This window comes from Rhamphochromis sp. 'chilingali', assembly GCF_963969265.1.
Source record: "Rhamphochromis sp. 'chilingali' genome assembly, chromosome: 19".
NCBI classification, from domain to species: Eukaryota; Metazoa; Chordata; class Actinopteri; order Cichliformes; family Cichlidae; genus Rhamphochromis; species Rhamphochromis sp. 'chilingali'.
The window spans coordinates 32698769-32712495 of record NC_137946.1 but is presented as its reverse complement, the minus strand read 5'-3'; the positions used below and the strand labels follow the sequence as shown (position 1 = coordinate 32712495).

The window sequence follows — 13727 nt, the reverse complement described above, 5'->3', positions numbered from 1 at the left end:
AACAAACAAACAAAAATATCACTTGCTTATTACTTTTAAGCTGATGGTATTCAGATATTACAGCCAGACAACAATTCATGTGCAAATTGCCTAAATGTTTTTTTGTTTTGTTTTTCCACTAATTTTTAGACCAATACTTGTACCTGACAATTTTCAGAAGAACTTTTTATTTTGCTTGTTAAGCCACTTATCACAGAGCTGTGGATCATTCAAGCATTAAAATGCATCTAGTAGGCAAACAAGTGCTGTCTCTACACACGCCAGGCATCTTAGAACAGATGGGAGATGTATCTGCTCTTTAGCTGATCAGTCTACTGTTCACTGAAGCCTCTTAAGAAATCAATTAAATTAACTTGCTTATAGATCTCACTTGATCCCCATTATAATATTATTCATTTTGTAGAGTTCAAATTCAGCTTTTGCAATTTGAGTTCAGTTCACTGAGACACATGGGGGTCAGTAAAGGAAATGTGAAGTGTTACCATGGATACATGTCAACAATGTCCAAATATTGATATACCCCAAAAGACATAATGTTCCTCTGCCACCTCCAACATTTTTTGTTTTCTGCAGAACAAAAGATATTTCTTCTTCTTTCTTTTCTTTTTCTTTTTTTTTTTCTTACATTTTTTTTCGTGAGCTCTTAAAATGTGTTTCATGCATAGTTAGGCTCAGTTTTGTGATTTATTGAGATAGAGAAATGAATGTATTTGGGGATTAGACAACGTTGACCCATCATGCAGAACGGAATCCCAGGGTTTCAGCTTTCCATTGAGTACAGTTTAATTGAGACCTGTTTTTGTCAGAAAAATCACCATCTGATCACAGTGAATTCCAGCTGCAGTTTGCTTATCAAGTTAGCTAGCCATCATTAGTTTAAAATTCCAAATGAAAAATCCACTGTTGTCCTTCTGCTGCTCAGCATAGCAAAAAACTGAATGGGAGACAGAGCTAGTTGGTTACTCCTTTGCACACTTCACAATTAGTACAAGTAGATTCATGGTTCATTGATAAAGTCTTTACTTGTGTTGTAGTGAAAGTTTCAGATTTTGCTGTGTCTGTGGGAGGAAGTTTGGAGGAAGTAACCTCCCCATATACACACCTTTGTCTGACATGCTATAAAAAGCTCAGTCGGAGTAGCAGAGGACACAATATCACCATGGAGGTCATTGTGTTTTTCTCGCTGTTGCTTTCAGTCTGCACTCTTTCAGCAAATCTGGCTGAAGCAGATAAGTCTTCAAACCAACAACCCTGTCCACAGGACACCCAAGCTGTGCTGAGACAGCTGACCGCCTCAGTGGCTGTGCAGAAAGAGCAGATCACGGTCCTACAGAAAGAGACTCAAGGTACAGTATCATGTCAGGTAGTGAGAGAAGTAACAGCAAAAACAAATTGGCATATGATCCAGTGTTGTGTTAGAGAGATATCAATGTCACTCGTAAATATTCAGAATGACTGAAATGACAAACATTCATGGTTTTGTTTTCTTGTGAAAATAAATATTTTGTATAGAAATGAAATATAAAAGTAAGTATAGAAATATTGGCCAATCCTTAAAGAAATTGATGGTCCAGGGAAATACATTTTATTTTGCACTTATTTCAGAACAGACCGCAAAGCTGAAGAGTGAAATTGACCAGCTGAAGCTGCAGTCTACAGGTATTGTGTGGAAATCATCATGGCTCTGATCATTTCTAACTGTTAAAAAAATCTGCAGCTGACACGTTTTTGATGCTAAAATATAAAGGGTGTAAATATTTGACTTAAAACTTGGTGGATCAACATATGTTACTCCTATAAATCTGTCCACCAGGTGGCGCTACTGTGCTAGAAAATCTGTGGTTCATCACAGAGGCAACTTGACCACCAACATTGTCTTTATTTGTGGTAAAGCAGGGAGAGAGCGAGGGCAAATGAGCTGCACTGCAGTCTTTCAGCATACGGGGCAGCTGTGGCTCAGGTGGTAGCAGCTCATCTACCAACTGGAAGGTTGGTGGATCGCTCTCTGGCTCCACATGCTGAAGCTTCTTTGGGCGACATGCCTCTATCAGAGTGTGTTAGGCAAAGCTCTTAGACAAAGATCAAAAGTATGTGTATGAATACAAGCACATTGTGTGGTCAGCTGAGTAGAAAGGTGCTATGTAAGTATAATCAATACTGGTCACCTGCTCAACCAGCAGAGCTATAGTGGCATGATAACGCCATTGTTTACATACAGTCTAGGGTTCATGTCTCAGTGAAAGAGAGAGGGAAACACAAAGTGGAGAGTTGACAGACTGTGGATAAACATGACAGCGTGAAACTGCACAGATTTCAAATGAGAATCAGTGATGCAGTCAAACAAGTCTGCTTCTTCAACCATTCTCCACCCAGCACCTGTAGGAGGTGTGGTCCTGTGGCTCTGCAGTGTGTGGGGTGGAGGATGAGGGGACGTGGGGGAGACCACCGCTCGGTGTAGCATGAACAGAATGAGAGTCACAGTTACTTTCTTACTTACAGATAAAAACATGTGAATCACTGTGTGCTGTCAGTGAGATTGTTTGATCTCTTTGCTTTTTTCAGATGGTGCAGCAAAGCTGAAGACTGAGATTGACGCGCTGAAGCAGGAGCTACAAGGTACTGTGTGGAAATCTTATCTGACTGTGCATTTACTGGCTGTGCAGATGTTTTACTTTTGGCGGATCAACATATGTCAGTGCTATCAATCTATTCATAAAGTGGTGTCACTGTGTTTGAACATTTTTATTTTATTCACAGAAATAACTTTAGTACACACAGTGTTTTTACACATCAAGTACAATTACTGGATCCACTTTTCTGAATTACATTATGAAAAAAGAATTTCTGAGGGACTCTAGGATAAAATTATCAAAAAAGAAATTGAATTCCTGGAGAAATTTACCAAGAAATACATATTGCCTCTGAGTCTTCATATAGTTTTTATATGTATGGACCTCTGTATTTTGGCAATTTTCACTTTTAGCATCTGCTACGGCTGGGGTGTTAAACTTTAAGCCCAGGGGCCAGAATTGACTTGCCGAACACTCCAATCTGACCCCCTGGTCAGCTTAGGAAAATATGAACAAGGCCATAAACTTTTGGACTTTTCACTGTTTCAGTGAGAGTTCTGTATTAGTTATTATCAGGTTTATGGCTTTTCCTACTCATAAAAACCTCTCCATGGTCATTTATACTACGCTGAAGACAAAAAGAACTAGACAAAGAATTAAATGGCAGAAACATCATGTTTTTTCTCTCCTAAAGAAATCTGTCATCACTGAAAAATGAGTTTGCTCTAAGGTTTAAAATACATTGGCACAGATGTAGGGTGAGAGCCACTCAGGGCTGGGATTTAATCCTGACTGACTGTATATTTGTCAGACCTTGATGAAGACTCAGACTTGATACACATTAGTCTATTTTAATGTTTTATTTTTATATGATCTTGTCAGAAACAGGTGACCCCACGAACTCCTGTTTTGTATTGAACTCGTGTTCACCCTGCTGATGAGCACCTGTTGGATAAGCGTTTAAAGCCATGCACAGTTTCCTTTTTCCTGTTTTTTGAAAACTGAATGACATTAAACTGAGCTTATGTTTTTCTGAAGCACAAACCAAAATCCAACTAAAAGACTGAATAACACAGTTTGTTGTCTTGGCAGAAGCTACAAAATAACTTCCTGTCTGATCTAAAGGACGAGTTTAGGATCCTCAAAGTTAGATTTGATCAAATTTCATTTTCAAGTCACAGAGTTTGATTTCTTCTGTGACAGTGAAACGCTTCCAGCTGTCAAACATTTCTTTCATTGGAGATTAAAGTTTTTGTCATGGTCACTTTTTTGGGAAGAGTCTAACTCTACAACAGGAAGTTTAAATAATGACATTTCTCTCTCTCTCTCAGCCACACATGTGGCTTTCTCAGCAGCTGTGCTTCTTCCAGGCACTGGACCATACGTCGGACCCTTTAACACAGAGACCACTCTGGTCTTCAAACATGTTATCACGAACATTGGAAATGCCTACAACCCATCCACAGGTAATAACACTGAATGTCACTTCTCAGCTATGTTGATGTCAGGCTGATGTTCCAGATGTTCTAACAGCTGATTTTCCTTTTAACAAAAACAAATGTCCCACAGGTATTTTCACTGCACCAGTGAGAGGAGTCTACCACTTTGAGTTGCACATGTTTGGACATGGTGGTGTTGCTGTAGGTGCTTATTTGTACAAGAATCAAGGGCTCGTTGTTATTGCATATGAACACCAAACAGCAGCTGGAGAACTGAGTGGCTCTAATGGAGCCTCACTGCTTCTAGAGGTTGGAGATCAGGTGTTTGTGCGTCTCCTCGATGGTAGAAGGATATATGACAATCAAAATCATCACACCACCTTCAGTGGTCATCTGATCTTCACCATGTGAGAGGTGTGACAGCTCCAACACTTCCTGTTTGGCCTGTCCTGTGTGGGCGGAGCTTAGCCATTTTTAGAAGTAAAACAGGAAGTAAATCACCTGCTGGAATCAGTTTCTTGCTCTCTCTCTCTTTCTGGTTGGGTTCTAGTTTTGTGTTTATTTGTTTCTACTGACTCAGATAATTTACTTCTTCTTGTTATCTTTGATTCAAATAAATCCAGTTACATGCTCAGTGATTCTCTTCTCTTTGTCCTTTCTTCGAGTCGGCTCTTCACAAAGTGCTGCTCCTCCATTAGGTCCTGACTATTTTCTATAAGTTGGTAAACTGCATCGTTTTTTATTGGCTCCACTGTCCTGTGTTGGTCAGTCTGTTATTTTGGTGACTGCTGGCCCACATGTTTGCTTTTAACTGGAGTCTTTCCTGTTAAGTTGAGCAAAATCCAACAGTTTTTTTCTCTTCTTTGATAATCATGCAGGTGTTTTTCTTAAACTCTTAACAGATGTTAAACTTAATCTGACTATCATGATAAAACTGTAAACAGCTGATTTAGTTTGATATAAAATGTGTGTCAGTGCTGTGGAGGAATGTTTCCTTATTTTCCATCCGAATCCAAATGCAGACACAGATAACTGACTGTAAACTTACTCGGGTTCATTTCTTTAAATTCTTTACTTTCAAAATAAAAGCATCTTTGAACTAGCATTGTTGATTTCTTTTCATGTGTTTTATACATAGAGCAGCAATCAAATCTACACATGCTGGGAGTTACTATCACAGGTGGAAACGCAGAATGAGTCCTGTCCCTGAACAAAAACTAACACACACACATAAAGAGGAGGGAGAGAAAATGGTAGGCCAGCACAGAGAGGATTGGGGGACTATGACAAATCGTGACTTTAATAATAATAATAGGGAGAAGAACCCCAGGCTTAAACAACTTGAGTCATCAATAGCGTTTATCCAAGAGACCCATTTACTCAGAGAGGATGTGGTGAAAGTACGTAGGAGATGGCCAGGCAAAGTGCTAGCATCCTGTTGCCCTTCGCACGCGAGAGGGGTTATGGTGTTAATTCATAATTCAGTGCCTTTCCAAGTAAATAACACTATTTATGATAAAGCTGGCAGATTTTTGGTGGTTCAAGGAACTCCCTTGAAAGAGAATTTCAATTTAGTTAATGTTTATGGCCCTAATGATGATAACCCTTCATTTTTTGAGAATTTATTTCTATTGATAGCTACCCTTCCTGGTAGGATAATATTGGCAGGTGACTTAAATTGTACTCTGGACCCGAAGCTTGACCGCTCATCAGGGATGGACAATTCACACTCTCAAACAAGAAAGAAAATACAACAATATTTGAAAGATCTGAACCTCTGTGATCCATGGAGAATTCAAAACCCCAATAAAAGGGAATTCTCATGTTATTCAGCAGTATTTAAATCCCACTCCCGAATAGATTATTTTTTAATTTCCTCATCTTTGCTACCCAATATAACTAAGTGTATATATGACAGCAGTGTGTTGTCAGATCATGCCCCAACCTCACTATTTTATGAGGTAGAACAAGTGAATAGCCGCTCAAACAAGTGGCGCTTGCACCCTAAATGGATACATGATTCTGACTTTATGAAATTTGTAGGAGAACACATTGATCTCTCCTTCTCAATTAATACAATTCAAATAACTGCAGCCGTTAGGTGGGAAGCTTTTAAGGCTGTTAGGTGACGGCTGTGTGAGGACAGGAATAGGACCCAAGATGCAGACTCCGGAGACAGAACTTAAACCAAAACAGCTTTAATGCTGAACGCAAACATCACATAACTAGAAAAAACTCAAAATAAACTAACACCGGTGGATGGGCAAAACACACAGCAAAATAAACGGTAGATTGCGACACAGACGCTAAGAAATACAGGGCTTAAATACACAGAGGGAGCAATCAGGGAATGAGTAACAGGAGGGAAACACAGCTGGGACAAATCAGAACTGACGAGACCAAAGAAGCGTAAACTGAACACACTGAGATAAGACAGAGACCTTCAAAGTAAAACAGGAAGCACATAACACAGACTGAACAAAGACACAGACTCACATGCAGGCACTACAAAGGGAACAGAGACGTGGGACCAGGGCAGACACAGACACTGACTGGATGTGGGGATACAGCAGACAGGGAAGACAGCAACATGGAACACAGACAGAAAACCAGAACACTAAAACTCTAACCAACCCCACCCAGAGAACCTAAACTAAGAATGATCCTAAAACCCATAAAGCAAAGCTAGAAAATAATGAAATAACAAAATCAAAGAACCAAAAACACAAAACACTGGGTCAACGACCCAGGGACCCTAACAAAGGCATATATTAGAGGACAAATGATAAGTTTCACCAGCTCTAAATTTAACAAATTCAAACAGACAATGAATCAGAATCAGAATCAGAATGGGTTTATTGCCAGATGTTGAGGTTTACAACATTAGGAAATTGCTGCGGTGCTTCAGTGCAGACAATAAGAATTAAAGTGCTATGTAGAAAGAAAGATATGTGCATGAGATATACATGAGATATATACATGAGAATAAGAATTATGAGTGCTACGTAGAAAGATATATACATGAGTGCAGGTGGTGATCAGTGCCAGACATGAAATGATGCAGTGACACAGCGTAGGGTCATGTGTTAGTAGCGGGAACAGTCATGTGGTTATTGTTCATGTGTCCAACATCAGAGGGGAAGAAACTGTTCTTATGGCGAGAGGTTCTGGTGCGAATGGACCGGAGCCTCCTGCCTGAGGGGAGCAGGTCAAACAGACTGTGTCCAGGGTGAGAAGGGTCAGCTGAGATCCGAGCTGCACGCCGCAGAGTCCTGGAGGTGTACAGGTCCTGCAGAGATGGGAGTCTGCAGCCAATCACCTTCTCAGCAGAGCGCACAACACGCTGCAGTCTCTGTTTGTCCCTGATAGTGGCTCCAGCGTACCACACGGTGATGGAGGAGGTGAGGATGGACTCGATGATTGCAGTGTAGAATTGCATCATCGTCCGTGTTGGCAGGTTGAATTTCTTCAGCTGCCTCAGGAAGTACATCCTCTGCTGGGCTTTCTTGATGACGGAGGTGATGGTGGGCTCCCACTTCAGGTCCTGGGTGATGGTGGTACCCAGGAAGCGGAATGAGTCCACAGAGGTGATGGGGGTGTCAGTCAGGATGATGGGGGGGAGTGGGGCTGTGTGCTTCCTGAAGTCCACAATAATCTCCACTGTCTTCTGGGCATTCAGCACCAGGTTGTGAACGAATTAGACAATAAAATTAGAGAATTAGAGAGAGAAATTAACATAGATGATTCAACACAGAACAAACAGGAATTATTGACCCTTAAAGCTAAATACGAGGAACTGTCTAAGCTTAAAGCTGAAGATGGTTTAATAAGATTGAAACCGACGTTTTATGATCAGGGTGAAAAGCCGGGTAGACTACTAGCTTGGCAGATAAAGAAACTTGAATCTGACAGAGCCATTAATATAATTAGGAACGATCAAGGGGAATTATCTACAGATCCCACAGAAATTAAAACTCTATTATCAGTTTAGTTAAAAAACATATTTTTGTGTTTTGGTGAAATGAAATTAGTTGTATGAACGCTACCGTATGCTTATTACCACTTAATAAGCAGAAGTTGTATTCCTAATCATAACTGAAAAAGATCACAGGGTAGATTTATAGCCCCTGAGTGTCAGATTAATTATTACTTGACTCACAACCATTTTCTCAGAACAATGTGGTTTTCATGCACATATGTATAGTACATATCCAACTGATATCTCTGTATAAAAACATTACAAAGACCAAAGCTAACCAAGTTCTGCTGGGAAAGAAAGAGAGCTCTACTTTCCCCTTTTACTGGTCTTCTATTCCACATCCTCATGTTTCTTGTATTGTGTCAAGCTTATCAGTTGGCATGATTGTTAGATAATGGTGATATCTTTAAAAACAACAGAGATGAACCAGGAAAACACCGGCTTAGCTGAAAGGAGCTGTTTGATCGGGTTACCTGTTGTTGCGCTGGAGGGAGTGGCTGAAAACTTCATCCTGATTTGCTCTGCTTCAGGTTGTGTTAATTTATTAATTCTTATGGCAGTTTCTGTGGCTGTGATAAGGTCCACTACGGGCAGCTGTAGCTGTCCTGTCTAAAAAGATCTTCATTTATTTTCCCTGACTGTCCTTGGGTTGATGACCCCCCTGTATTCCAGTTCATTTCCCTGCGACAGCCGACCCTTGTGAGTGTCGCTTGTGTTTTCTGTTTTACTTTGAGAGTCTCGTGTCCTGTGTCCAGTGTTTTGAGCTTTGCTTTCCCCTGTCTCATTATGTCAGATTAGTCCCAGCTGTGTTTCCACCTGTTCCCCATCATACCGTCACAATGCTGTGTTTTTCTCCTCTGTGTTTCTGCTCACTTCCTAGTTCTCAGTTCATGGTTTGTTTTCTAGTTTGAGTTTCTTGTTTCCAGTTTCTCCTTTAGGTTTGTATTTGTCGTGAGTTTTTCCAGCAATAAAGCTGCCGTTTTGAGTTTATTCTTCAGGCCTACATACGGGTCCTCATCCTGCTTGCCATACAACACAACCATGACAGTTATTGCAAAGATACACCAGCCTTAATGCAGAGGATAAGCCATTCAAGTACAGTTGGACTTCCTCATCAACCGCCCCAGGCGTAAACACCTCCAGACCATAATTTCAAAGCTACAAAAATACAAGGCCACAGACCAAAATATGACTGGGTTTGACCTCACAAGTAATGTAATTAAACAGCACCTTTCAGCTGGTGTTTTATCCGTTCATCTCTTTTGCATTCCTCTTCCTCATTCCCTCAAGATTTCCTCAATCTCCAACAGTCTGAAAAGAGAAACAAAAGGTGACCAGCTTCACAAAATTCAAACTCCAGAAGTATGAGGAAGTGTCCTACAGTGGCATCAGTTCCCGTCACTCCTTCACAAACAAATATCCTGCACTTGTTTTCTGTAGTCACAAAACTGAATTTAGGATTTCTGCCCAAAGCTAATAGTGACATTTCGACCCAAACAGACATTCCTGCAGTTTAACAAATTTGTATAACTAATTATATTAAAATTACAAACAATTAAAACTCATTCTTTATTAAATGTGTTTCTTCTATAATTTGTGTGTTCTTTAATAGAAAGCAAGACACCCATGCTCATGCCCATGTTCGGATAACGTTAGGAGGAAATGGTAGAGCGCAACACTGAGAAGAAGTGTAGAAAACAAGTCATTTCTAGCCCTCTTTAAAACTCTATTATCAGTTTAGTTAAAAAACATATTTTTGTGTTTTGGTGAAATGAAATTAGTTGTATGAACGCTACCGTATGCTTATTACCACTTAATAAGGCAAGGCAAGGTAAGTTTATTTGTATAGCACAATTCAACAACAAGGTGATTCTAAGTGCTTTACAGAGACATTAGAAACAAGAACAAATAAAAAGCATGATTTAAAATTGATTAAAACAAGCAAATAAACTAACTAACTAATTAACAAACAAACAAACAAACAAACAACAGTATATAAAATCAAAACAGATAAAATCAGAACAGTAGATAAAATCAGTAGTTAAATGTAAGTTTTGAAATTTAAGCTTAAAGTGTGGATTTGGTGCTTTATTCAAATGCAGCTGAGAACAGGTGAGTCTTCAACCTGGATTTAAATAAACTGAGTGTTTCAGCTGATCTGAGGCTTTCTGGGAGTTTGTTCCAGATATAAGGAGCATAAAAGCTGAATGCAGCTTCTCCGTGTCTGGTTCTGACTCTGGGAACTGATAAAAGACCGGATCCAGATGACCTGAGGGATCTGGATGGTTCATACTGGGTCAGGAGGTCATTGATGTATTTTGGTCCTAAACCATTCAGAGCTTTATAGGCCAGCATCAGAACTTTAAAGTCTATCCTCTGACGGACAGGCAGCCAGTGTAAAGACCTCAGAGCTGGACTGATGTGGTCCACTTTTTTGGTCTTAGTGAGGACTCGAGCAGCAGAGTTCTGAATGAGCTGTAGTTGTCTGACTGATTTTTTAGGTAGACCTGTAAAGATGCTGTTACAGTAATCAAGCCTACTAAAGATGAATGCATGGACTAGTTTTTCCAGGTCCTGTTGAGACATCAGATCTTTTATCCTTGATATATTCTTGAGGTGATAGTAAGCTGATTTTGTTATTGTCTTAATGTGTTTTTCTAAGTTTAGGTCTGCATCCATCACTACACCCAAATTTCTCGCCTGGTTTGTGGTTTTTAGATGTATAGATTGAAGTTCTCTGGTGACCTGTAATCGTTTTTCTTTGGCGCCAAAGACTATTACCTCAGTTTTGTTTTTGTTTAGCTGGAGAAAATTGTGGCACAACCAGTCATTGATTTCCTCAATGCATTTACCAAGAGCCTGTACAGGGCCTCGGTCTCCTGGTGACATTGTGATATATATTTGTGTGTCATCTGCATAGCTGTGATAGTTTATTTTGTTGTTGTTTATAATCTGTGCCAGTGGGAGCATGTAGATGTTAAACAGAAGGGGTCCCAAGATGGAACCTTGGGGAACTCCACATGTGATACTTGTCTGCTCAGATGTGAAGTTACCTATTGATACAAAGTATTTCCTGTTTTCTACGTATGTTTTGAACCAGTTTAGTACAGTTCCTGAAAGACCTGTCCAGTTCTCCAGTCGTTTGAGTAATATGTTGTGGTCAACTGTATCAAATGCTGCACTGAGATCCAGTAAAACTAGGACTGACATTTTTCCACTGTCTGTATTCAGACATATGTCATTAAACACTTTGGTCAGAGCGGTTTCAGTGCTGTGGTTCTGTCTAAAACCTGACTGGAAGGCATCGTAGCAATTATTCTGTTTTAAGAAGTAACTGAGCTGTTGAGAAACTGCTTTTTCAATGATCTTACTTAAAAACGGGAGATTTGAGATCGGCCTGTAGTTGTTCATTTGTGTCTTGTCAAGATTGTCCTTTTTCAGTATAGGTTTGATTACAGCAGTTTTTAGTGGTTCTGGAAACACACCTGATAATAAAGAAAAGTTGACGATCTGTAACAGGTCTGACTCTAAAGTCTTTGAGACCTTTTTGAAAAAACTTGTTGGCAGGACATCTAAACAGCAGGAGGAGGAGTTCAGTTGACCTAAGATGTCCTCCAGGTCTTTGCTGTTAATAGGTTGAAACTGTTTCATGGTGTTTAAACAGTTTTTTGGTGGACACAGTACATATCCTGGATCTGCTGTTGATGTACCAATTGCTTGTCTAATTTTTTGGATTTTTTCAGTGAAGAATTTGGCAAAGTCATTGCAGGCCATGGTCGAATGAAGTTCAGCTGCCACTGACACAGGAGGGTTTGTTAGCCTGTCAACTGTAGAAAATAAGACCCGAGCATTATGGCTGTTTTTAGTGATGATGTCAGAGAAGTAGGACCTCCTTGCACTCCTCAGTTGTAAATTATAATTGTGAAGTTTCTCTTTATAAATGTCATAATGAACCTGGAGGTTTGTTTTTCTCCATCTGCGCTCAGCTTTCCTACACTCTCTTTTTTCATTTTTCACCAGTGTGGAGTTTCTCCATGGAGACTTTTTCCTTCCAGAGATAACCTTCACCTTAATGGGAGCAATAGTGTCCATTACATTTAACATGTTAGCATTGAAGCTATTGACGAGCTCATTGACTGACCCTCTGGGCAGGTCAGGTGTTAATGGGAAGACCTGGTTAAAAATTGCACTACTGTGTTCAGTTATACACCGTTTTGTGATCACTGTTGTTGATATATTTGTGTGGGCTGAAATTTTACTTTCAAAGAAAACACAGTAATGATCAGACAGTAATAAGCAGAAGTTGTATTCCTAATCATAACTGAAAAAGATCACAGGGTAGATTTATAGCCCCTGAGTGTCAGATTAATTATTACTTGACTCACAACCATTTTCTCAGAACAATGTGGTTTTCATGCACATATGTATAGTACATATCCAACTGATATCTCTGTATAAAAACATTACAAAGACCAAAGCTAACCAAGTTCTGCTGGGAAAGAAAGAGAGCTCTACTTTCCCCTTTTACTGGTCTTCTATTCCACATCCTCATGTTTCTTGTATTGTGTCAAGCTTATCAGTTGGCATGATTGTTAGATAATGGTGATATCTTTAAAAACAACAGAGATGAACCAGGAAAACACCGGCTTAGCTGAAAGGAGCTGTTTGATCGGGTTACCTGTTGTTGCGCTGGAGGGAGTGGCTGAAAACTTCATCCTGATTTGTTCTGCTTCAGGTTGTGTTAATTTATTAATTCTTATGGCAGTTTCTGTGGCTGTGATAAGGTCCACTACGGGCAGCTGTAGCTGTCCTGTCTAAAAAGATCTTCATCTATTTTCCCTGACTGTCCTTGGGTTGATGACCCCCCTGTATTCCAGTTCATTTCCCTGCGACAGCCGACCCTTGTGAGTGTCGCTTGTGTTTTCTGTTTTACTTTGAGAGTCTCGTGTCCTGTGTCCAGTGTTTTGAGCTTTGCTTTCCCCTGTCTCATTATGTCAGATTAGTCCCAGCTGTGTTTCCACCTGTTCCCCATCATACCGTCACAATGCTGTGTTTTTCTCCTCTGTGTTTCTGCTCACTTCCTAGTTCTCAGTTCATGGTTTGTTTTCTAGTTTGAGTTTCTTGTTTCCAGTTTCTCCTTTAGGTTTGTATTTGTCGTGAGTTTTTCCAGCAATAAAGCTGCCGTTTTGAGTTTATTCTTCAGGCCTACATACGGGTCCTCATCCTGCTTGCCATACAACACAACCATGACAGTTATTGCAAAGATACACCAGCCTTAATGCAGAGGATAAGCCATTCAAGTACAGTTGGACTTCCTCATCAACCGCCCCAGGCGTAAACACCTCCAGACCATAATTTCAAAGCTACAAAAATACAAGGCCACAGACCAAAATATGACTGGGTTTGACCTCACAAGTAATGTAATTAAACAGCACCTTTCAGCTGGTGTTTTATCCGTTCATCTCTTTTGCATTCCTCTTCCTCATTCCCTCAAGATTTCCTCAATCTCCAACAGTCTGAAAAGAGAAACAAAACGTGACCAGCTTCACAAAGTGTAACAAGATGAAAATGTGATATTCATGGTTCATTGATAAAGTCTTTACTTGTGTTGTAGTGAAAGTTTCAGATTTTGCTGTGTCTGTGGGAGGAAGTTTGGAGGAAGTAACCTCCCCATATACACACCTTTGTCTGACATGCTATAAAAAGCTCAGTCGGAGTAGCAGAGGACACAATATCACC

At 40.0% G+C, this 13727-nt stretch overlaps 1 protein-coding gene across 1 annotated transcript; it reads left to right on the top strand.

Annotated features, from left to right (window-relative positions):
- Positions 1 to 1159: 1159 nt before the first annotated feature.
- On the top strand, positions 1160 to 5071 carry LOC308387514 (complement C1q-like protein 2; the record flags this gene model as incomplete). The annotated part of the gene is made up of 5 exons (XM_080867620.1): positions 1160 to 1346; positions 1606 to 1659; positions 2563 to 2616; positions 3902 to 4036; positions 4140 to 5071. 5 exons carry the CDS (start codon positions 1160 to 1162, stop codon positions 4418 to 4420), a joined length of 711 nt encoding a protein of 236 aa, XP_080723746.1. The 3' UTR covers positions 4421 to 5071.
- Between the last annotated feature and the right edge of the window lie 8656 nt (positions 5072 to 13727).